The sequence below is a fragment of the Ambystoma mexicanum genome, chromosome 10, assembly GCF_040938575.1.
Source record: "Ambystoma mexicanum isolate Mex_15411 chromosome 10, UKY_AmexF1_1, whole genome shotgun sequence".
NCBI classification, from domain to species: Eukaryota; Metazoa; Chordata; class Amphibia; order Caudata; family Ambystomatidae; genus Ambystoma; species Ambystoma mexicanum.
Genome location: NC_090932.1, coordinates 1,115,682,724 through 1,115,707,896, shown reverse-complemented (window position 1 = coordinate 1,115,707,896; position 25,173 = coordinate 1,115,682,724). Strand labels below are relative to the sequence as shown.

At 45.6% G+C, this 25,173-nt stretch overlaps 1 protein-coding gene across 1 annotated transcript in view; it reads right to left on the bottom strand.

Annotated features, from left to right (window-relative positions):
- Nucleotides 1–1,120: 1,120 nt before the first annotated feature.
- LOC138492044 (peptidyl-prolyl cis-trans isomerase F, mitochondrial-like) overlaps nt 1,121–25,173 on the bottom strand; it is a 183,054-nt gene continuing 159,001 nt past the window's right edge. The window contains exons 4-5 of the mRNA XM_069618971.1: nt 3,714–3,886; nt 1,121–1,560 (exon numbers count right to left, since the gene is read on the bottom strand). Of these exons, the coding sequence (XP_069475072.1) occupies nt 1,425–1,560; nt 3,714–3,886 (309 nt within the window). The 3' untranslated portion in view covers nt 1,121–1,424. The remainder of the gene's footprint in view (nt 1,561–3,713; nt 3,887–25,173) is intronic.

Sequence of the window (25,173 nt, the reverse complement as noted above, 5' to 3'; positions counted from 1 at the left end):
AAATGTTGCAACACTTGGTAATATACTGTTGCTCACTGAACTCTATTAGCCAGATGTTTTTTTCTAAATTTTTCAGCAAAATGAAATCACTGGATTTGTGCGATTCCTGGAAATTGGTGCGAACAAATCATTATGTATTGCAGTTGGTTTTTTAACTCTGTTGGAATTGCATGAAATTGACACTTGATATGAATTTTAGTAAACGATGAAGGGATTTTATAGTTTTATGGAATGTAGTTTTATACTATTTTTTTTTATATGTGTAGTTTTTCTTTTCTTGAATATTTGTTTTATTTTCTCTTTATTATTGTGAAGGCTGAACTTTTGTTTAGCCAATAAACAAATAAAACAAAATAAAAAAAGAAAGTCAAAATCTTGCCTGAAGCCAAACCATTTCCCTACTTATTTTAGCAATATCTTCTTTAAGAAACTGCCTCTAATAATAGTATCTATTCTCACCCAGGGAAGGACACTCAGTCAATCAGGTGGCTAGAACAGCAGGTGAAAATATATATTCTCTGACCGCTGTTCCATCCACCCGAGGGCCTTCACCAGGTGGCGCAATCTTTTTTTATTTCTCTGAATGTGGGGAGGCAACAGGGACCCTCTTCCTGTTGCCTCCCCACCATTATAAACCCAACCCCTTCCCCACCCTCCCCACTTACCTGCTGGACCGGAGCTTTATGCTCTGGTCCCGTAACGCCTCCTGCTCTGGGCAGCCATAGAAATAGAAAAAGGACTTTGTCCGTTTTCCCTATGGCAGTGGCCATCTTGTTTTTGTTGTTGTTTCCTCTGGAGATTGGCGTCGCTTGTGCAGGCAATTCTCTGAGGAGAAAAAGTGTAAATGGCTTTCACCCTCACTTTGGTGGGGCGGACAGTGCCGGTAACGGCCCACAGCCCTCGCTGATGCCCTTGTTTAGTTCGGGCCTACATAGGCTTTGGATGGCAGGCCATTTCCAGGCATATCTGCCCCCACACAGCGGGGCTGAAAGCCATATTCACAGTCATGGCCAGTCCCTCACTTTAGACATCATTTATCTGCACGGTGGGTTTCTCAAGGAGGAGATGTTACATTTTTTAGCTCAGCAAGTGCCACAATGAAGCCACAACGCAGAGCACAGTATGTTAAAAGCTTTATTTAAAGTCATTCATCTCTTCATTACAATTTTCTAGCGGGAGATTTGTGAGAAGGATTTATTGAGAGGAAAGGTGGAGGAGAAGGGGAAGTGAGAAGCGGGGGAAACAATAAGGAAGCTAGATTTCACTGGATAGAAGGGGAAATTGGATCTGAAGAGGAGGTGTGTACACACAGCAGCAAGTCAGGGGGAAAATGAGGGTGAGCTTGTCTTGGTGGGCTCTGCAAAGCACCAAAGGCCCCACCAGCAGTGCATGGAATGGTCGCGTTGGTTAAGACGAGGACGAGGTCACTCCAGGAGGCCGCAGTCTGCAATTATTATCTTCTTGCTGGTTTTACCACTGTTGGAGCCATAAGATTCCATCTTCCGAACCACGTCCATCCCTTCCACCACATGACCAAAAACAACATGCTTCCCATTCAACCTGGGGAGTCAAACACATCAGGGCGGAAGGACAGGTTAACAACAGGCCAAATAAAAAACATAACCTCACAAAAGGCCAAGAAGAGCCTACACATCAACAACAAAAGAAGAACACCACCAGTGGACCACCCTGTCAGTGATGCAAGCAAGGTATTTGTGAAGTACAGAGATACCTAACCCCCTCCCCACTATACAGCAGACCCTGCTACTATCTTCTCTCAGACCACTAATCTTCTTATTCTGTAAATCTGCTCAGGACTCCTAATCATGCCCCCTCATACATCAGATATTCTAAACACGCATTATTATCACCTTCCCACCTCCTACAGCTGTTCATTATCAAAGTTTGGAAACATTTATACCAGTGGTCTTCAAACTGTGGGCAACACACCACTGCGGCCAAGTGCCAAGAACAGGGTCGGGAGCGGTATATAGAGCTTGAAGAACTATCTATAGCTGCTTAGCTAGTGCCGTCTGTATTGCCAACAGTGCAGCTTTGTGCCCCGAGGTCCCTCCACATGCTCAGTGTCAGGGAGAGGAGGGGCAGTGATCAAGAAATTAACATAGTCTAGATGTAAGTTCCAGGCTATGCTTATTGGCTGTAGCTGGCCTTTGACTTCTTGGGTAAGAGGGAGGTACTGTGATCCCGGGCCGAACAGTGACAACTGAAGCTGTCCATCATGCTTGATTGGTATACTGGGGCAATGGGCCTATTGAGAAAACTGGCACAACTTCACAATCCTTATGCCCAGTCCAACCCTATGGTAGGATGCAAGAGAAGCCAAAACGGGTCAGAGGGAGGCAGCAGAAACTGAAAAGGGGGGTGAGCACCAACAAGAGACAACTGAAGGGAAAGGCGGGAGAGAAGTAGGGGAGACAGAGAAGGGGGAGAGAGGGAGCTGGGGAAAGATCAAGAGAGGAGATCACAGGAATGGGAGAGAGAACTAAAAATGTGAAAGGGCGTGTGAACTGAAGGGAGGGAGGGGAGAATTCTTCTTCTGCCTCTATGAGTCATGTTGCATTCCCAGTACCAGTTATCTGCATTAGGGATGTTTTCACTGCTGCTGCCTGTGCTCTCTACGGGTTTGTATAGGAGGGATCCTTGGAGAGGTTGCAATGTTCCTCCTGCCATGCTTGAGTAAGCCATCTAGTCCATTTTTATCTTTTCACTCTTCTCACATAGCCATCCGCAAGCCAGCAGGTAGTCTCCAAACGATATCACGCATCCTCCAACAGACTCACAAAGATCGCTTAGAAGACCCAGGCATAGCCTCTAGCGACCTCCTCATAGCTCCCCATAGCACCAATGACCCACATATACCACCAAATAAACTTGAATCAGTTATTAGCTCTAGCAGATCCTTACATAACCACCACACGCACATAACTTCACGAAGACTTTCACGGAGCAGCCATTACACACTCGCATAGTCCAAAAACAGGCAATCACGCAGCTCCCAGTAGACAGTGATAACGACAGCAGCCTATCCTACAATATTTCCCAGTAGGATCTCATATAGCTCCCGAAGAAATAGCACATGGTCACCAACAGAGCCTCACGTAACCCTCAACAGTCCCGCCAATAGCTCAAACAGACCCTATTATACTCCCCAATACAATCTCTTGTGGGCTACTAACACAGCACACCTTTGCATTCTGCCTAGCAGATTCTTGCGTAACCAAAACATACACACACGTAGCTCACATTCAACTTGCACAAAGCACATTAGACCAAACACGTTACCCAAAACAGGCCCTCAAACGCTGTCAGCATATGCTCATACTAACTCCTAATAGACTCCTCTTAGGGCCCATAAATGACCCTCATATCGCCCCCAAAAGACCCTCAGGCATAGCCTCAACAGACCATTGCATAGGACCCAAAAATACCTCCACATTTCTCTAATGATATCCTCATATTCCCTCAAAAAGCCTCTTACACAGAACACTAAACAGCTGCGTTGCCCCGAAAAGACTCTCACATAGTACATAGACCACCCCCAGTAAGCCCGGTAAAGAGCCCAGAATGTGCCTTACTGTCCCACTCCTTATAGCTTTCCAAGGGGCAAAGGTGAGCATGGGGCTGATTCCTCAGAATACAAACGGCACCCTGAACCCTCACATTGCGCACCAGCATGCCAGAGCTCCACTCACCAGTCGGTCTTGTGGGTGCAGATGAAGAACTGTGACCCATTGGAGTTGGGGCCAGCATTGGCCATAGACAGGACCCCCGCGCTGCTGTGCTTCAGGGTGAAGTTTTCATCGACAAACCTGTTCCCATATATTGATTTTCCTCCTGTCCCGTTGTGGTTTGTAAAATCACCGCCCTAAAGGATAAAAGAAGCACGAGTCACCACCAGGTCTTCAATGAGCCACAGGAACCCCCAATAAAAGAACAGTTCTGCGGTTTCTAACAGTAACCATCTTTGAAGTCTGTCGCACAAAAAAAAACCATTAGAAAAACCTCCTCCCAATACCCTACATCAACCACATCCTAACCCCCTGCCCAATAATACCTTTTAGTAGCCAGCTATGTAATGCCTGTCCTGCAATACCCTAAAGGGGGCATGAAATCTTCCCCCACTATACCCTGCAGGCTCCAGACGTCAAGTCGGCCTCTCAGGACAGCACCCTAGGTGCACCATCTCCAAAAACAGCTGCGCCCCATTCTAATGGAACCTGAGACCTGTCCTGCACTGCCCACAGGAAGTGCTTCCGAGTTCTTCCCCACAAACACAACAGGCGGGCGGAAACCTGCCCCACACATTCACACACCAACCAATGGAACACCTGCCAGCAAAAGGCTTGCTTTGTCCCATCCGATGTGAATGCATGGGTGAAAGTCTCTGTCAGAGGTGCAGTGGCCCTTGGTTTCTGAGGCACTTTCCAGCTGCTGAGAACATTGGATGTGCAGAAAGTGGTTATGTCCTTAGACGTCTTTCTGTCTGCACCAGGTGCAGCAAAGGCAAGGGCTGGGGCGGAGGAATAAAGATATGCCACTCCTTGCACGGGGGCGGGGTGTACACATTGTTACTCCTCTCAGAAGAACGGCCCCATTGGCACAAGCAAGCAAATAGAGGGGCCAAAGAACAACTTAAAGAGTAATAAAGACTGGGTAAGAAGTCCGGTCCAAATGACTTGCACAGGCTGCCACATTCAATCGCAGTTCTGCCTTGTTTTACTGCTAAATCTAGCAGAACGCTGCAAGTTGAGACTCTTATTGTGTTTCTCAAATGTTATCTTTTCTCAATGACATCCGTAGTCATCCATAATAACAGCCGTCGCCTCTGACTTTTATTGAAATGCCGGAATCTATTTAGACTATTCCCATTTCTCGTTTTGTATTGCCTTTTTGTAGGAATTAATTAATAAATATTCCTTTATGAACTTACATCCTTAATAATTTTCTCAGTATTGCTTTTTGTGCGACTATTTGCCCACCCCAGTAATTTCCTAGGAGTAAATCTTCTGCTTGGACCATGCTACCCTGGTGATTCGAAACTTGTAAAACAGCTTGGCATGCTTCTATGAGATCCCTTTATCAAGATCTTTCATTAACTTAAGCAAGTATCAAAGTCGTTGGCTGCTCTCCAGTTGCCAGGTGGCTTTCCAAAACCTGGCACACAGTGCCTTACTGAAACATGAAACCTGTGCGGCCACACCCCGGAGCAACCTGAAACCTACCCCACAATACACTGCAGGAGCATAAAACCTGTTTGGCAGTGCCACACAGGAACCCGCTTTAAAACTGTGCCTTAAAGCAATACAGGCATATAATAAAATGCCCGACTATACTGTAACGAATTGTCCATAACCCCAAGAAATAAAATGGTGAGTTACCTTGAAACAGTAATCTCATCAACACGCTCACTCTATGGTGCGGTAAAACCACCGGAAGGCTTCCACAAGCAGAAAATAAACGGCAGAATCTAAGAAGGCCCCCTGGATTATATCTCCTGACGTTGCACTGTCATGTGAGAAAGGTCAGGAATCGGAGTATGATGGGAAAAGAGGGCTAGCAACTAACTGTACTGAGGTGCTGAAGAAGGCAACCGCTGGCACCAAGTGCCTGACTGTTACACACATAAATCAGGCGTTAAGGGGTTAACGGCGCCGTAAACGGCGCCGACCCTTAACGCCTGATTCCTAGGTCCCTTTGCGCCATGGTGAGTTTAACGCCTGCTTTTTGTAGGCGTTAAAATCCATGGCGCTAAGGGACCATGGTGCTAATTACGCCACCGTAATTTACGGTGGCGTAATTAGCGCCTTCCCCCCTCCCATTATGTCCTATGGGGCAAAAATGGGAATGGGGAAGGGTAAAATTGGAAATGGGGATTTACCGCCCCACTCACCTTGGAATGGGGCGGTAAATCCGCAATCCGCCATCAAACCTTCCAGCCATCACCTTTCTGTTTTGCTAAAGTCACCCCGAGTGGGACGGGTATGCCCAGACGTGGGTCCCCGAGTCTGCCGGGCCTAGAGACCCAAGCTACTCCTCACTGATGACACCCAACAAGGCTGAAACATGTCTGGGGATGCTTGTGGTCTCGTGCAGAAGGGATGTGACCTAGCAGTTCGGGCTGGACTGCCCCTTTTGGGGTAGGACCAAGCCTGATTTGCATATGGTTTTTCCCCTTCTGTAATGGCTTGGCAGGCTGAAAAACGATGGTCTGGAGGGTTGCCCAGAGCTTTGCCAGTGGTTATGATTTATTCAAAACCTTCCAGCCATCACCTTTCTGTTTTGCTAATGTCACCCCGAGTGGGACGGGTATGCCCAGACGTGGGTCCCGAGTCTGCCGGGCTTAGAGACCCAAGCTACTCCTCACTGATGACGCCCAACAAGGCTGAAACATGTCTGGGGATGCTTGTGGTCTTGTGCAGAAGGGATGTGACCTAGCAGTTCGGGCTGGACTGCCCCTTTTGGGGTAGGACCAAGCCTGATTTGCATATGGTTTTTCCCCTTCTGTAATGGCTTGGCAGGCTGAAAAACGATGGTCTGGAGGGTTGCCCAGAGCTTTGCCAGTGGTTATGATTTATTCAAAACCTTCCAGCCATCACCTTTCTGTTTTGCTAAAGTCACCCCGAGTGGGACGGGTATGCCCAGACGTGGGTCCCGAGTCTGCCGGGCCTAGAGACCCAAGCTACTCCTCACTGATGACGCCCAACAAGGCTGAAACATGTCTGGGGATGCTTGTGGTCTCGTGCAGAAGGGATGTGACCTAGCAGTTCGGGCTGGACTGCCCCTTTTGGGGTAGGACCAAGCCTGATTTGCATATGGTTTTTCTCCTTCTGTAATGGCTTGGCAGGCTGAAAAACGATGGTCTGGAGGGTTGCCCAGAGCTTTGCCAGTGGTTATGATTTATTCAAAACCTTCCAGCCATCACCTTTCTGTTTTGCTAAAGTCACCCCGAGTGGGACGGGTATGCCCAGACGTGGGTCCCGAGTCTGCCGGGCCTAGAGACCCAAGCTACTCCTCACTGATGATGCCCAACAAGGCTGAAACATGTCTGGGGATGCTTGTGGTCTCGTGCAGAAGGGATGTGACCTAGCAGTTCGGGCTGGACTGCCCCTTTTGGGGTAGGACCAAGCCTGATTTGCATATGGTTTTTCCCCTTCTGTAATGGCTTGGCAGGCTGAAAAACGATGGTCTGGAGGGTTGCCCAGAGCTTTGCCAGTGGTTATGATTTATTCAAAACCTTCCAGCCATCACCTTTCTGTTTTGCTAAAGTCACCCCGAGTGGGACGGGTATGCCCAGACGTGGGTCCCGAGTCTGCCGGGCCTAGAGACCCAAGCTACTCCTCACTGATGACGCCCAACAAGGCTGAAACATGTCTGGGGATGCTTGTAGTCTCGTGCAGAAGGGATGTGACCTAGCAGTTCGGGCTGGACTGCCCCTTTTGGGGTAGGACCAAGCCTGATTTGCATATGGTTTTTCCCCTTCTGTAATGGCTTGGCAGGCTGAAAAACGATGGTCTGGAGGGTTGCCCAGAGCTTTGCCAGTGGTTATGATTTATTCAAAACCTTCCAGCCATCACCTTTCTGTTTTGCTGTAAACAAAGTTTACACCATGGTGGTAAGGGTACGACCCAGGCGGTAACTTACGGCCTGGGTCGTAATGAGGCCCGACTAATGCTGAAAGCCAGAGAACGCTGAACGACCCCTAAAGCCTGTGGGCGGGGGTGGAGGGGTGGGGGCGGGGAAGGGGGTACTGAGAAGTTCGAAAAGCACCTAGAACCTGAAAGGGGCACCGAGAGGGTTGAACGATGCTTAGAGACTAAGAGGAGCTTTGAGAAGGGCTAGAAAGTGCCTAAAGACTGAGAGTGGCGCTAAGATTCCTGGCAAAGCACTCATAGCCCGAGAGGGGCGCAGGAACATCTGAAAGAGATATAGGGCCTCATTACCCGGTAGGCGGTGAGCCATGGCACTATTAGTGCCATGGCTCATGCCGGTAAAATACCGGCACCACCTTGGCGGAAAGGGGATTTACCGCCCCATTCCAAGGTTGGAGGGGCGGTAAATCCCCCTTCCGCCATTGCCCTTCCCCATTCCCATTTCTGCCCCATAGGGCTCTATGGGAATGGGGAAGGCGCTAATTACGGCACTGCAATTTTGCGGTGCCGTAATTAGCTCCGAGGTCCCTTAGCGAGTTGGATTTTAATGCCTGCAAAAAGCAGGCGTTAAATCCCCCAACTCACAAAGGGACCTCGTAGTAAGGCGGTAGGGATTTACCGGTACCGGTATTTTACCGGTACCGGTAAATCCCTACCGCCATCCGTGTAATGAGGCCCATAGAATGTCAAAGGTGTTCGAAGTTTTAGAAAGCACCCAGACCCTGAAAGAGGCTGATGCCGCATTACAACTCAGGCGGTAAGGGTTAACGCCGTCGTTAACCCTTAACGCCTGATTCCAATTTTAACGGCTGCTTTTAGCAGGCGTTAATATCCATGGCGCTAACCCGCCTTGGTGCTAATTACGGCACCGTAATTTACGGTGCCGTAATTAGCGCCTTCCCCACTCCCATTATGCCCTATGGGGAAAAAATGGGAATGGGGAAGGGTAAATGGGAAATGGGGATTTACCGCCCCACTCACCTTGGAATGGGGCGGTAAATCCGCCATCCACCATGTAAACTTGGTGTACTTACCGCATGGGTCGTAATGACAAGCAAGGCTGAGGACAGGTCAAATCTCATAGGATGTGAAACAGGCTCCCAGATGATCCGTCCCCCTGCTCTCTCCCACTTTCTGAACTGACTCTTCAATCACCACACACTCCCTTCCTAACATTTTCCTCGAGCCCATTCCAACATAGAACCATAGAACACTTTTAACTATATGCATGGTGTATTGCAGTAAGGACCACACCGCTGAGTGAATTTAAATATAAATACAAGTGCACAACACAGACACTGAGAAGTGGGCATTTAGCTGTTTTAGACAGTACCAGAACGCCTAAGGGAAGTCTGCAAGGTACATAGAATGTGAAAGGTGCATTAAGAAATTACAGAAGGCGCTTAGAACCGGAGAGGGTTGCTAAACAGTTGAACAAAAGCATGCAACCTGTGCGGGGCGTTGATAGGTTTTAGAATGTGCCAAGAGACTGAGGAGGTGCTTAGAAGCCAAGCCCTCGAGGGGATGTTCAGAGGTTTTGGAAATCGTCTACAGCCTCGGTGGAGCGTTGTATAATATGCTGCGACGGCCGGCTCGTGGACTTATGGCCGTCAAGAGTCTTTCATAAACGACGCTGACACAGGATTACATTGATGGCGCGTCTTTCTTCAATGCCCGTGGGAACAAGAGTGACGGGTTCCTCGCTGAACATTAACAAACATGGCCATTGAAGCCCCAAACACTAGAACACTAGCTCTCCCCCTAGCATAAACCACAACATGCATTAACTCACTCCATCTCTTTAATCCACCTCGTGGGTCGACGTACAACCCATTTAGACATACTTCGACCAGGTGGCTGCACAGTTACCTCACTGTCACTGCTGTCGGCCGTGTCCACATCAGTGTCCATGGACTCAGCGCAAGTATCGGAAAGATCATTGCTGGTAAAATGTTCTGAATAGACCCCCTCCGTGACAGACTATCCAACCTTCCGAAAGAATGATGAGTTTCAGGTGATGGCGTGAGCGTCATTCTCCGCTGACACCATTGATCCCTTGACATCTGTCACTCATGGTGGCCTGGGATGAAGCGCAGGCATGTCCTTCTGAGTCATCCTCTGGTGCACCAGAACTGCGTCCCCTACGTCGATCTCATGCTCTCCGTCTGGTATCAGCACATTTTTTCATCCTCCGCTTGCTGCCTTCGTCCATTTCGCAGGCACGTCATGCCATGTCTTCTTCAGGTCCCAGGTCAGGCATATGAGACAAACAAGTGCCAATCTCGCGATTAAATATGAGTTCCGAGGGACATACCCCAATGGTGCTATGTGGGCTATTCCGGTACTCCCTTAGTAGCAGGCATATTGCTTGCATAAAAGATCAGTTGGTGATGGTACATATTTGTAGCGTGCACTTGAGGTTAGCCATGAAATGTTCTACAGTGCCATTAGCCCGGGGCCACAGCAGTGTAATCTTTCTGTGTAGAAATCCAAGGCGCTCGGCAAACATGGCAAAATCATGTCCGCTGAAAGGAGGACCGTTCTCAGTTTTTACCATGTTGGGGACGCCATAGTCCGCACATGTCTTGTCAAGTGCAGGGATGATGGCATGTGCGCTCGTGGCGGAAACCAAATGGACCTCAGGGTATCGAGACATTTCGTCAATTGCCACAAATACATACTTGCCGTTAGCCAGAGGCCTAAACAAATCAATGACCACCTCATCCCATACGTTGAGCAGCATGGGAGTCATTTGCAAAAGTTGAGGAAAAGTGCAGGGCGCCACCGCCTTGCGCACTAAGCAGTCTTCCAACGCCTCCTGTATCTTGGAGTCCATCATGGGAAACCACACCTTGGTTCTCATTTCTCGCTTGGTGGACACAATGCCTCTGTGACCCGCATGTGCAAAGTCAATGATGCGGTCTTGTAGAGCGAGTAGAATGACAATCCTGTTTTCCTTTAGTATCAGCCCTTGCGCCGACATGGACAACACGTCCTTCATGAGGATGAAAGTTTACATATCGTTTGCTCATCCTCATCCAGCGCTGATTCTCCGCTCACCATGGTGAATCCCTCTTTTACTAGTGAACTATATCAAACGAATATTCTTGCAGGCGAAAGCACCACCGAGCTATTCAGGAGCATTGGGCTTGCCATAGATGGTGATGCGGGCCTGATGATCCGTCAAGATTGTGTATTATTTTCCATACAGGAACAAATGATAGTGCTCACATGCCCACAACATGGCCTTGCATTCCTTCTCTGGCTGTGACTAGGCACGTTCGGATTTGGAGAGGCTCCTGCTGGCGTAGGAGACAATGGGCCTCATTACAAGTTAGGCGGTAAGGGTTTACCGGTACCGGTAAGGGCACTGGTACCGGTAAACCCTTACCGCCTTACTACGAGTTCCCTTTGCGGGACCCGACCTTAAGGGCTGGTTTTACCAGCCGCTAAAGTAGGGTGCCGCAAAGGGACCTTGGTGCTAATTACGGTACCGCAATTTGCGGTACCGTAATTAGCTCCTTCCCCATTCCCATTATGCCCTATGGGGGCAAAAATGGAAATGGGAAAGTGCCTTGGTGAATGGGGAATTACCGCCCCCGCTCGCCTTGGAGTAGGGCGGTAATTCTGCCATCCACCAAGGCGGACACAGTAAAATACCGGCGGCAACCATGGCGCTAATAGCGCCATGGTTACCGCCTACCGTGTAATGAGGCCCAATTGGCCCTCATTCCGAGTTAGGACTACACCATGGAGTAAATAGCTCCATGGTTGTCAACCATGGAGCTATTTACTCCATGGAATACCGGCATGGTGAATGAAGTAATTTCCGGTCCATTCCAAGGTTGGATGGACCGGTAATTCCCCATTCACCATAGCCCTTCCCCATCCCCATTTCTGCCCCCATAGGGCTCAATGGGAATGGGGAAGGAGGTAATTACGGCACCGTAAATTACGGTGCCGTAATTTACTCCAAGGTCACTTTGCGGGTCCCGTAATTTACTCCTGCTAAAAGCAGGAGGTAAAGAGGGACCCGCAAAGGGAACTCGGAATACGGAGGTAAGGGATTACCGCCATCGGTGCCCTTACAGGCGCCGGTAATCCCTTATCTCCAACCTCGGAATGACCCCCATTGTCCTTAACGGAGCTTCAGTGCAATCCAATATGCTTTCCCAGCACATGCGATGCTCCTGGGCCAGTAGCTCTTCTTTTCTCTACCTCCTTCCCTCTCACCCACTGCTGCTGAGATTGGCAACGGTCCTCATGAGTCTCACATGTTACCAGGCACTCTCCCAGTCAACACCAGCACCCTCAGCACTTCCCTCTGGACCCCTCCCAAATGGAGGTGCACCCTCTTGGGACACTCCTGCCCCTGCACTTAGCCAGTAGTCCCCCCTTGGAACCCCTTGGCAGTTCCCCTCCTAGGGCCACTCTACCACTTGCCCTAACTTTTTCCAACCCCCCCACCACTCTCCTGTCCCTCTCCCCTGAACTTGCTTGTCCGAATGCCACAAGGCCTTATATGACCATTATTGTTACTGTTTTTACTATTGTTTATTACTCCCCTGTTCCCTCCCCGTCTTTTGCCTTATGGCGCCTGGAAAACACCATAAATTGTATAGGCGACGAACAAATGCTCAATAAATCAATAAATAAAAGAGCCTAGAGTCGGAGAGAAGTGCTGAGAACCCTACAAGTATGTAAAAAAGACAGAACATTGTGAAAGAATTAGGAAAGACATTGAGAAATAAACTTGAGGCAAATAATTTTGAGAGAAAGGAGTGAAGAGGCGGAAGAGGGGTTTCTGAGAGACTAAGGGCCTGATTCATGGTACGTTTTCCTATGGGATTGCGCCATTATAAAACACTTCCATGAACTAGGTCCTAAGTAGTCCTGACAAAACGAGGAGAAAATTAAATATATAAGAGAAACTTTCTTATAAATTAATCAAGAATTACACTTTGGGACAAAGTAACTATTGCCTTTCCCCGGGCATGTGCCTCAGCCAATCAGGTTGCTCGGAACGCAAACATGGTATAAGCCCAAGTTCTGAGCAACCTCGGAGCTGCCAGATCCCGCCCCACTATTTTTCCATCTGTTCCTCCGCCGTCCCCTTATCTCTTCTCTCCTCATCCCACTTCTCGGTTCCATGTGTTAATATCCCCACAAAAACAGCGCCATAAAAAAATATTGCCATATTTCTGCAGTGATATTAAGGCATGGAACCTGCGGGGGACACCCCTGCAACCCCTGCATTATTATTAAAGGAGGGGGGGTTCACCCCCGCAATCCCTGCTCCCAAAACCCCCCAAAATTATCCCCCCCCAAAAAAATATCGCCTATGCCCATTCCAGACGACCATATATACGGAATATATCCTGGACCGGGTCCGGGATAGCGCTTACACCTCCATCCAGTATCGTGTGGCGCCCCCGTGGATACCAGGTGGGCGTAACAAGAACCACTGTTGAAAGAACTCACTTCATGACACTGTGCAAGAACCACTTTTGGAAGAACTCACTTCACCACACCATACAAGAACCACTGTTGAAAGAACTCACTTCATGGCACCTTACAAGAACTGTTGAAAGGTTTCTCACTTCACCACACCTAACAAGAACCACTGTTGAAAGAACTCACTTCATGGCACCTTACAAGTACCACTGTTGAACGAACTCACTTCATGACACTGTGCAAGAACCACTTTTGAAAGAACTCACTTCATGATACTGTACAAGAACCACTTTTGAAAGAACTCACTACAATACACTTTACAAGAACCACTGTTGAAAGAACTCACTTTGTGGCACCTTACAAGAACCACTGTTCAAAGAACTCACTTCATGCCACCTTACAAGAACCACTTTTGAAAGAACTCACTTCCTAAGACTGTGCAAGAATCCCTTTTGAAAGAACTCACTTCGCTACACTTTACAAGAACAACTTTTGAAAGAACTCACTTCACCACACCTTACAAGAACCACTTTTGAAAGAACTCACTACACGACACCTTACAAGAACCACTGTTGAAAGAACTCCGTTCATGGGACCTCACAAGAACAACTGTCGAAAGCACTCACTTCATCAAACCTTACAAGAACAACTGTTGAAAGAACTCACTTCATGGCACCTTACAAGAACCACTGTTGAAAGAACTCACTTCATGACACTGTGCAAGAACCACTTTTGAAAGAACTCACTTCACTACACTTTACAAAAAACACTTTTGAAAGAACTCACTTCAACACACCTTACAAGAACCACTTTTGAAAGAACTCACTACACAACACCTTACAAGAACCACTTTTGAAAGGATTCACTACACAGCACCTTACAAGAACCACTTTTGATAGAACTCACTTCATGACACTGTGCAAGAACCACTTTTGAAAGAACTCACTACACTTCACTTTACAAGAAACACTTTTGAAAGAACTCACTTCAGCACACCTTACAAGAACCACTTTTGAAAGAACTCACTACACGACACCTTACAAGAAATACTGTTGAAAGAACTCACTTCACTACACCTTACAAACAACACTTTTGAAAGAACTCACTTCATGGCACATTACAAGAACCACTGTTGAAAGAACTCACTACACAACACCTTACAAGAACCACTTTTGAAAGAATTCACTACACAACACCTTACGAGAACCACTTTTGATAGAACTCACTTCATGACACTGTGCAAGAACCACTTTTGACAGAACTCACTTCACTTCACTTTACAAGAAACACTTTTGAAAGAATTCACTTCAGCACACCTTACAAACAACACTTTTGAAAGAACTCACTTCATGGCACATTACAAGAACCACTGTTGAAAGAACTCACTTCATGGCACCTTACAAGAACCACTGTTGAAACAACTCTCTTCATGGCACCTTACAGGAAGCACTGTTGAAAGAACTCACTTCACCACACCTTACAAAAACCACTTTTAAATGAACTCACTACACGACACCTTACATGAACCACTGTTGAAAGAACTCACTTACCTACACCTTACAAGAACCACTTTTGAAAGAACTCACTACAAGACACCTTACAAGAACCACTGTTGAAAGAACACACTTCACTACACTTTACAAGAACCACTATTGAAAGAACTCACTACACGACACCTTACAAGAACCACTGTTGAAAGAACACACTTCACTACACCTTACAACAACCACTTTTGAAAGAATTCACTTCACTACACTTTACAAGAACCACTTTTGAAAGAACTCGCTTCACCACACCTTTCAAGAACCACTGTTGAAATAATTCACTTCATGGCACCTTACAAGAACAACTGTTGAAAGAACTCACATCACCACACCTTACAAGAACCACTGTTTAAGTAACTCACTTCATGGCACCTTACAAGAACCACTTTTGAAAGAACTCACTTCACTACACCTTACAAGAACCACTTTTGAAAGAACTCACTTCACTACACCTTACAATAACCACTTTTGAAAGAACTCACTAGATGACACCTTACAAGAACCACTTTTGAAAGAACTCACTACACAACACCTTACAAGAACCACTTTTGAAAGTACTCACTTCATGGCACCTTACAAGAATCACTGTTTAAAGAACTCACTTCATGACACTGTGCAAGAACCACTTTTGAAAGAACTCAGTACACCACACCATACAAGAACCACTGTTGAAAGAACTCACTTCATGGCACCTTACAAGTACCACTGTTGAAAGAACTCACTTCATGACACTGTGCAAGAACCACTTTTGAAAGAACTCACTTCATGATACTGTACAAGAACCACTTTTGAAAGAACTCACTACAATACACTTTACAAGAACCACTGTTGAAAGAACTCACTTCGTGGCACCTTACAAGAACCACTGTTCAAAGAACTCACTTCATGCCACCTTACAAGAACCACTTTTGAAAGAACTCACTTCCTAACACTGTGCAAGAATCCCTTTTGAAAGAACTCACTTCGCTACACTTTACAAGAACCACTTTTGAAAGAACTCACTTCACCAAACCTTACAAGAATCACTTTTGAAAGAAATCACTACAGGGCACCTTACAAGAACCACTGTTGAAAGAATTCACTTCATGGCACCTTACAAGAACCACTGTTGAAAGAACTCCCTTCATGGCACCTTACAAGAACCACTTTTGAAAGAACTCACTTCCTGACACTGTGCAAGAACCCCTTTTGAAAGAACTCACTTCACTACACTTTACAAGAACCACTTTTGAAAGAACTCACTTCACCACACCTTACAAGAACCACTTTTGAAAGAACTCACTACACGACACCTTACAAGAACCACTGTTGAAACAACTCACTTCATGCCACCTTAAAAAAACCACTGTTGAAAGAACTCCGTTCATGGGACCTCACAAGAACAACTGTCGAAAGCACTCACTTCATCAAACCTTACAAGAACAACTGTTGAAAGAACTCACTTCATGGCACCTTACAAGAACCACTGTTGAAAGAACTCACTTCATGACACTGTGCAAGAACCACTTTTGAAAGAACTCACTTCACTACACTTTACGAAAACCACTTTTGAAAGAACTCACTTCACCACACCTTACAAGAACCACTTTTGAAAGAACTCACTACACAACACCTTACAAGAACCACTTTTGAAAGGATTCACTACACAACACCTTACAAGAACCACTTTTGATAGAACTCACTTCATGACACTGTGCAAGAACCACTTTTGAAAGAACTCACTACACTTCACTGTACAAGAAACACTTTTGAAAGAACTCACTTCAGCACACCTTACAAGAACCACTTTTGAAAGAACTCACTACACGACACCTTACAAGAAATACTGTTGAAAGAACTCACTTCACAACACCTTACAAGAACCACTTTTGAAAGAATTCACTACACAACACCTTACAAGAACCACTGTTGAAAGAACTCACTGCACAACACCTTACAAGAACCACTTTTGAAAGAATTCACTACACAACACCTTACAAGAACCACTTTTGATAGAACTCACTTCATGACACTGTGCAAGAACCACTTTTGAAAGAACTCACTTCACTTCACTTTACAAGAAACACTTTTGAAAGAACTCACTTCAGCACACCTTACAAACAACACTTTTGAAAGAACTCACTTCATGGCACATTACAAGAGCCACTGTTGAAAGAACTCACTTCACCACACCTTACAAGAACCACTTTTAAATGAACTCACTACACGACACCTTACAAAAACCACTGTTGAAAGAACTCACTTACCTACACCTTACAAGAACCACTTTTGAAAGAACTCACTACACGACACCTTACAAGAACCACTGTTGAAAGAACACACTTCACTACACCTTACAAGAACCACTATTGAAAGAACTCACTTCACTACACCTTACAACAACCACTTTTGAAAGAATTTACTTCACTACACTTTACAAGAACCACTTTTGAAAGAACTCGCTTCACCACACCTTTCAAGAACGACTGTTGAAATAATTCACTTCATGGCACCTTACAAAAACAACTGTTGAAAGAACTCACATCACCACACCTTACAAGAACCACTGTTTAAGTAACTCACTTCATGGCACCTTACAAGAACCACTTTTGAAAGAACTCACTTCACTACACCTTACAAGAACCACTTTTGAAAGAACTCACTTCACTACACCTTACAAGAACCACTTTTGAAAGAACTCACTACATGACACCTTACAAGAACCACTTTTGAAAGAACTCACTACACAACACCTTACAAGAACCACTTTTGAAAGTACTCACTTCATGGCACCTTACAAGAACCACTGTTTAAAGAACTCACTTCATGACACTGTGCAAGAACCACTCTTGAAAGAACTCACTACACCACACCATACAAGAACCACTTTTGAAATTACTCACTTCATGGCACCTTACAAGAACCACTATTGAAAGAACTCACTTCACTACACCTTACAACAACCACCTTTGAAAGAATTCACTTCACTACACTTTACAAGAACCACTTTTGAAAGAACTCGCTTCATGACACTGTGCAAGAACCACTTTTGAAAGAACTCACTTCGTGATAGTGTGCAAGAACCCCTTTTGGAAGAACTCACTTCACTAAACTTTACAAGAACCACTTTTGAAAGAACTCACTACACGACACCTTACAAGAACCACTTTTGAAAGAACTCACTACACGATACCTTTCAAGAACCACTGTTGAAAGAACTCACTACACGACACCTTACAAGAACCACTTTTGAAAGAACTCACTACACGATACCTTTCAAGAACCACTGTTGAAAGAACTCACTTCCTGACACTGTGCAAGAACCCCTTTTGGAAGAACTCACTTCACTACACTTTACAAGAACCACTCTTGAAAGAACTCACTTCACCACACTTTACAAGAACCACTTTTGAAAGAACTCACTACACAACACCTTACAAGAACCACCGTTGAAAGAATCCCTTCATGGCACCTTACAAGAACCACTTTTGAAAGAACTCACTTCCTGACACCGTGCAAGAACCCCTGTTGAAAGAACTCACTTCGCTAAACTTTACAAGAACCACTTTTGAAAGAACTCACTTCACCAAACCTTACAAGAACCACTGTTGAAAGAACTCACTTCATGGTATCTTACAAGAGCCACTGTTGAAATAACTCCCTTCATGGCACCTTACAAGAACAACTGTTGAAAGAAATCACTTCATCAAACATTACAAGAACCACTGTTGAAAGAACTCACTTCATGGCACCTTACAAGAACCACTGTTGAAAGAACTCACTTCATGACACTGTGCAAGAACCACTTTTGAAAGAACTCACTTCACTACACTTTACAAGAACCACTTTTGAAAGAATTCACTGCACGACACCTTACAAGAACCACTTTTGAAAGAACTCACTTTGTGACACTGTGCTAGAACCACTTTTGAAAGAACTCACTTCACTTCACTTTACAAGAACCACTTTTGAAAGAACTCACTTCACCACACCTTACAAGAACTACTGTTGAAAGAACTCACTTCACTACACCTTACAAACTACACTTTTGAAAGAACTGACCTTGTGGCACATTACAAGAACCACTGTTGAAAGAACTCACTTCATGGCACCTTACGAGAACCACTGTTGAAATAACTCACTACATGACACCTTACAAGAACAACTGTTGAAAGAACTCACTTCACCACACATTGCAAGAACCACTGTTGAAAGAACTCAATTTATGGCACCTTACAAGAACCACTGTTGAAAGAACTCACTTCCTGACACTGTGCAAGAACCAGTTTTGAAAGAACTCACTACATGACACCTTACAAGACCCACTTTTGAAAGAACTCACTTCACTACACTTTACAAGAACCACTTTTGAAAGAACTCACTTCACCACACCTTACAAGAACCACTTTTGAAAGAACTCACTTCATGGCACCTTACAAGAACCACTGTTGAACTCACTAAATAGCACCTTAAAAGAAGCACTGTTGTAAGAACTCACTTCAACACACCTTACAAGAACCACTTTTGAAAGAACTCACTACACGACACCTTACAAGAACCACTCTTGAAAGAACTCACTTCAATATACCTTACAAGAACCACTTTTGAAAGAACTCACTACACGACACCTTACAAGAACCACTGTTGAAAGAACACAATTCACTACACCTTACAAGAACCACTTTCGAAAGAACTCACTTCATGACACTGTGCAAGAACCACTTTTGAAGTAATTCACTTCACTACACCTTACAAGAACCACTTTTGAAAGAACTCACTTCATGACACCTTACAAGAGCCACTTTTGAAATAACTCACTTCACCACACCTTACAAGAACCACATTTGAAAGAACTCACTAAACGACACCTTACAAGAACCTCTGTTGAAATAACTCACTTCATGGCACCTTACAAGAACCACTGTTGAAAGAACTCACTTCATGACACCTTAGAAAAACCACTGTTGAAATAACTCACTTCACCACACCTTACAAGAACCACATTTGAAAGAACTCACTAAACGACACCTTACAAGAACCTCTGTTGAAATAACTCACTTCATGGCACCTTACAAGAACCACTGTTGAAAGAACTCACTTCATGACACCTTAGAAAAACCACTGTTGAAATAACTCACTTCACCACACCTTACAAGAACCACTTTTGAAAGAACTCACTTCACTACACTTTATAAGAACCACTTTTGAAAGAACTCACTTCATCACACCTTACAAGAGCCACTTTTGAAAGAACTCACTTCATGATACCTTGCAAAAGCCACTGTTGAAAGATCTCACTTCACCACACCTTACAATAACCACTCTTGAAAGAACTCACTTCACTACGCCTTACAAGAATCGCTTTTGAAAGAACTCACTTCATGACACTGTGCAAGAACCACTTTTCAACCACTTTTGAAAGAACTTACTTCATGACACCTTACAAGAGCCACTTTTGAAAGAACTCACTTCATGGCACCTTGCAAGAGCCACTATTGAAAGAACTCACTTCACCACACCTTCCAAGAACCACTTTTGAAAGATTCTTCAGAATACTTTAACCGCCTCCGAAACATGTTCCACAGCACTGTACATAAAACCACTTCTAAAAGCAGGTCCTCAACACATCTCCGGAACCCTCTCTGAAACCTACCGAGCAGTGCCTCAAAGGAACCCCACCAGAACCTGAGCCACAGAACCCCACACCTCTGAACCCAGCTGTGCCATACTCACCATGAAACTGAATACTTCCCGGCGCCACTCTGCACTCACCTGATCCACAATACCCTGCAGGACCCTTTACTGAAACCTGCCCCACAGTACCCCACAGCCAGAGTTCCCAAGTTCGTACCTTGAGAGCCCTAATCAGACCTTATTTTCGGGGCCACTAATTAAATACCTCCCATTAGGATTCGCTGTATTCAAATGTTTTTGTGTGGGTGTCCTGAAACATTAAATGGATTTAGCTTTTGAGGACTGGTTTTGGAAACACCTGCCTTAAAGAAACCACATATGGCCACTACCACACACTGGGCCTCATTACGGGTCCGGCAGTTACTCTGCCGGTAATACCGGCCAGTTGCCGCCAGACCTGTAAACATTTACCGACACCTGACTTGCCGGTAACACTGGGGGAATACAACCCTGGTGGATGGGAAGTCAAGCACCGGTAAAATGTTGTTCCCCATTCCATGGGAGTGGGGACCATGGAAACCCTGGCACCGGTAATAACGGTCCCGGTGCTTCTAAGGGTTGGGGGGCGCCGGTCTGACCGGAAGGTTATACATAGGAGCGCATCCAGGCTCTCAATGTTTTACAAGTTACTCGTCTCTTGGGGCTGAGTTCCAGGTTCCATTTTACGAGTCTGAGTGCTGCAGGTGTATCATTTTCCTAGTTCTCCTTTCTCAAGCTAGAACTAAATCTTAGATACATGCCAACATTATAATTCCATTGGGGAGACGCTATACAGGCGTGGTGTAAACTTTGCATCCTGGGACTTGTAGTTCAGGATTTATAACGAAGAACTCTAGAACTACAAGTCCCAGAAGGAAAAGTTTAAACCTGGATTGAATTAGCATCGCCTGAATGGAAAATGTTGTCATGTACGTCACAAGCCGAGTACTTTATTTGGCCTAACAGGAAGTGTGAGTGCCTCTCATTTGGTTCAGGACAGCAGCTGAGCATCATCACTCCTATTCGCAGACAAGTACTAAGAATCAAAACAATCGTCATGCACTAACCAAGAGAAGAATACAGAGTAAGTGTGTGAGGTAGGAGTGACAGTGGAGGCTGCGCCTTCACATGCAGCCTGAATCCGTGGGGCTCCTCAATGATTCCTACAGAGGTGGACCGGTCTCCATGGAAATGGTGGGTATCCCTAACAGACCAGTGCTTCTGGATGGAGCCATGTCCCTGCCGGAAATGTGAGTGAGTGTTCCCTAAACTGTGAAGACTTTAAGAAACGTACCCTGCAGTTTCCCTGAGAGGCCAGGCTGGTCTTTGTGACGTCCATAGCACCTCAGGACCAGTGGTGCGGCAATATCAGCACACATGCACACGGTTGGCCAGACCACAGCGTAAACTACGGAGTGCAGTGTGTAAAGTGTGTCTACTAGTTGCACAGCACGTGGCTAGACATTTGCATGAGTGCCTTCGTCTAGGAATTCAATGTCCACGGCGCTCCATCAGCGTTGGATGCGCGTCACACAGTGCTTTAAGTGGGCCGGGCCCCGGTAGTCTCCAAAAAGGGTGGCTGACCCACCACATCATTGGCAGGACACATTATCCCACTGTGGCTGCGGCCGCAGCCGCAACGAGAGATACGCCTGCCATTAATTCAGGCAAGCCGACAGAAGCAAGGCTGTGGCTGGCTGGCACTTCTGTCAGTCACTGTATATTGCTCTGGTGACACCATGCACAAGCGGTTACTAGAGGACGCTAATGTCCCTTTGTTTGCCCACCCCCATCCCCAGGTTGCTGAGGCGTCTTTAACCCTCGGCGAACCTGGGGATTCCTTGACATATTTCAAGGTTTATAAAAGATGGTTTGAAACGTACACAATTCAAGCCATCTTTTATAAAGCTTTGTCGACAGTGTCCGCCGGCAAAGCTTTATAAAAGATGGCTTGAATTGTGTACTTTTCAAGCCATCTTTAATAAACATAGAAATGTTTTAAAAAGATGGCTTGAAAAGTATGCAAGCCATAAGGTTTGCACAAAAATATATAAATGTTATATATTTGTGTGCATACCTTACTACGGTTTGTGTAGTGTATTTTTCAAGCCATTTTGAAGTACACAAACCATAGTAAGGCACGCAAACAAATATATAAATGTAAGCATTTATATATTTATGTGCGTACCTTACTATGGTTTGTGTACTTTTCAAGCCATCTTTTATAAACATAGAACTATGTTACATAGGATGGCTTGCATACTACACATGCTTTTTTAGGCCACGCACATTGCACAAGCCACGCCTCCAAATGAGGCCACCCCCACCTTGATTTCTTACCGCACTGTGGACAGAACGATCAGCCATGTCATTTATTATCAAGGAGCATGGGTGGAGCCAGCCTCAACATTCTGGGGGGCGGGGGGCTGGGTGGACGTTTTGAAAGCAGGTAGTGAGTGGGCCCATTAAACCCAGTGCACTGTCGACCCCACCCCATTCCTCGGAGCCAAGGAGGCTGAATAGCTATGTGAACTTCCCTTGGCCCGTTAGATGCATTTTTCACCCCGACCCAGAGGCTGTAGATTTCCAAAAGATGCTAATAATTGATTGGAGGTGTGGCCATCTAAAAGATGAGCCTAACAGTTACGCCTTTACTTTAGGGTTGGCTGCGGGTGATGGCATGCCTAGATGCCACCTCCACCCACTCTAATGCTTACCACTAAACATTAAAAGGTTTTACAAGCTTGGATGCTTTTGAAGAGTATCGTGCTGAGGTCAAGATGACATTTGGTTTGCTTAGAGGGTGAAAATGCGTACCTAGGAGTGCAACACCATGAGAATTGAAAGGTATCCATATGCTGCAGCACGACTGAAGAGGGTTTGAAGCCAGCTCATCAAACCAATTGTCTCAGATGGTTTCATTGCAGGTGGAAGGGAGGGAGCATTTGTTTCTAATTTAAATGATTAAAAGACGGTACCTCTACAAGTCTTTCTGCTCTCCCTCGTATCAGTCTCTTGGTTCTCCCTCCAGTCCATGTGTCTCTTCACTCACTTTTTGTTTCATTCAGTTGCTTGGATCATCCCTACCTCACATTCACTTTCTCACCCTCTGTCATGTTGTTTCTCTTTCACTCCCTTTCATTCTTTCTCTTCTCTCCCTCCCAATCTGTGTCTCCTTTCTCCTCCTTTTCTCTGCAATAGTTTTACTTCCTGTATTGTATTTTGTCTCCATTACTACTCTTCTCCAGAGCACTGAAGTTGCCCATGCCATCCACGAGCAGGTGATCCAGCCCTGCTGTTTCCTTGTCAGCAAGGCAAAGTCCCAGTACACAAAGAATAAAGCCTAGACTGGATGACCAAGTTATATACCACGTGGGCAAACTGTATAGCTCTGCGTCTCTCTGGGTGTGTTTCTCTCTCTCCTTCTCTATCAGTATTTATTAATACCTCTTTCTCTCCCTCTTTCCCTTCTCCTTTATCTCCCCTGTATGTGCCCCTCTCTCTCACCTCCACTAATTCAATCTCTTGCTTCTCTCACTCAGTGGCGGATGCATATTTTTAATAGGAGTTTCGCGTCATGTCAAGATTTGAGCTCTGTACCAGGGCGTGAGAAACCGGTGGATAAAATGAGGGGGCATAGATTTGATATGCAAAATGATTAATTCAATTTTGGTGAACTGCACCATGAGTTTGTAGGATAGAGTTTGAAGGTATACATTTGGCCGTAGTGCCTTGATTCCAACATATTGTGAACCAGTTGTAGTCACTGTCGCCATTTTAGGATAAAGGCGAGAAAGCCAGTTGGGGCTAGGACCAGCCAGAGCCAAGTGGCTCACGTTAGCCACTTGGTCCCCAACACTGCAAAAACAGATCTGGCGTAATCCAGAGCAAGCCTTCCTTTTTAAAATCAGTGCAGATGCAGGAGGGCTACTCCATCTTGGTCTTCCCCTCGGAACGAAAAGAAAGGCACCTAAATAGTGGCTTTTCGAACTGTTGGTCCACCCTAACCCCCAATCGTTGTCCATACTCTTATACGACCCACCCCCTCCCCTCAGCCTTCCACCACACGCAAACATTTAGAGTCGACCTGGCAGCCCTCGGCCGCAGTCTTTGTGAGAAGAGCTGATCGGTCCACTCAATGCTACCTTTCACACTCTGGAACCTTTCCTCACATGATTCCCCTACCCATTCCAGCTACCGCTACTATCTCCGCACTATTCCTGTAATGCTCTGGGTGCATCCCCTATGTATAGTGCTCTGCTGCTTCCCAACTAGATATGAAGTTTGTAAATCGATGCATAGATACATTTGTGCAGCCGATGACATCCACCTGATGCTCTGGACACTGTTAATCGATCATTTGAGCAACCATTCACCAAGATAAAAGCCCCTAATAGATGGCAATTAAGATACATGCCTAGTAATTACTACTACAAAAGGTGCTTGATGTGGGCATTTGTTTAGTTGTATAATCAAAACTCCATTTTTAAACTGTTATCTTCATTTTCATGATCTCTGCAAGCTTGACCCAAACATGTGCTTGTGGAACTTCACACTTTCTTCACATCATGCATGGTAGCAATCTGCATGCTTGTGTCAAACACTGACTATATGCTGGTAACCTTATCACACAGTTTCATTTCTTAACTCCACATTCAATCTAATTTGCCACACAGCCTGCACTCCCCATAGCCCTCAGTATAGGCCAGTGGTCTCTCACCCGTTTTAAACAAAAACACTGGATTACACCTTCCTAGAGTCTGAATCGCTTGAGAGGTATGTTCATTTTTTGAGGGGCTTGAAAGTAACATCATTTGTATTCTCTCTTCTGGAAGGGGGACTAAACTGCAATC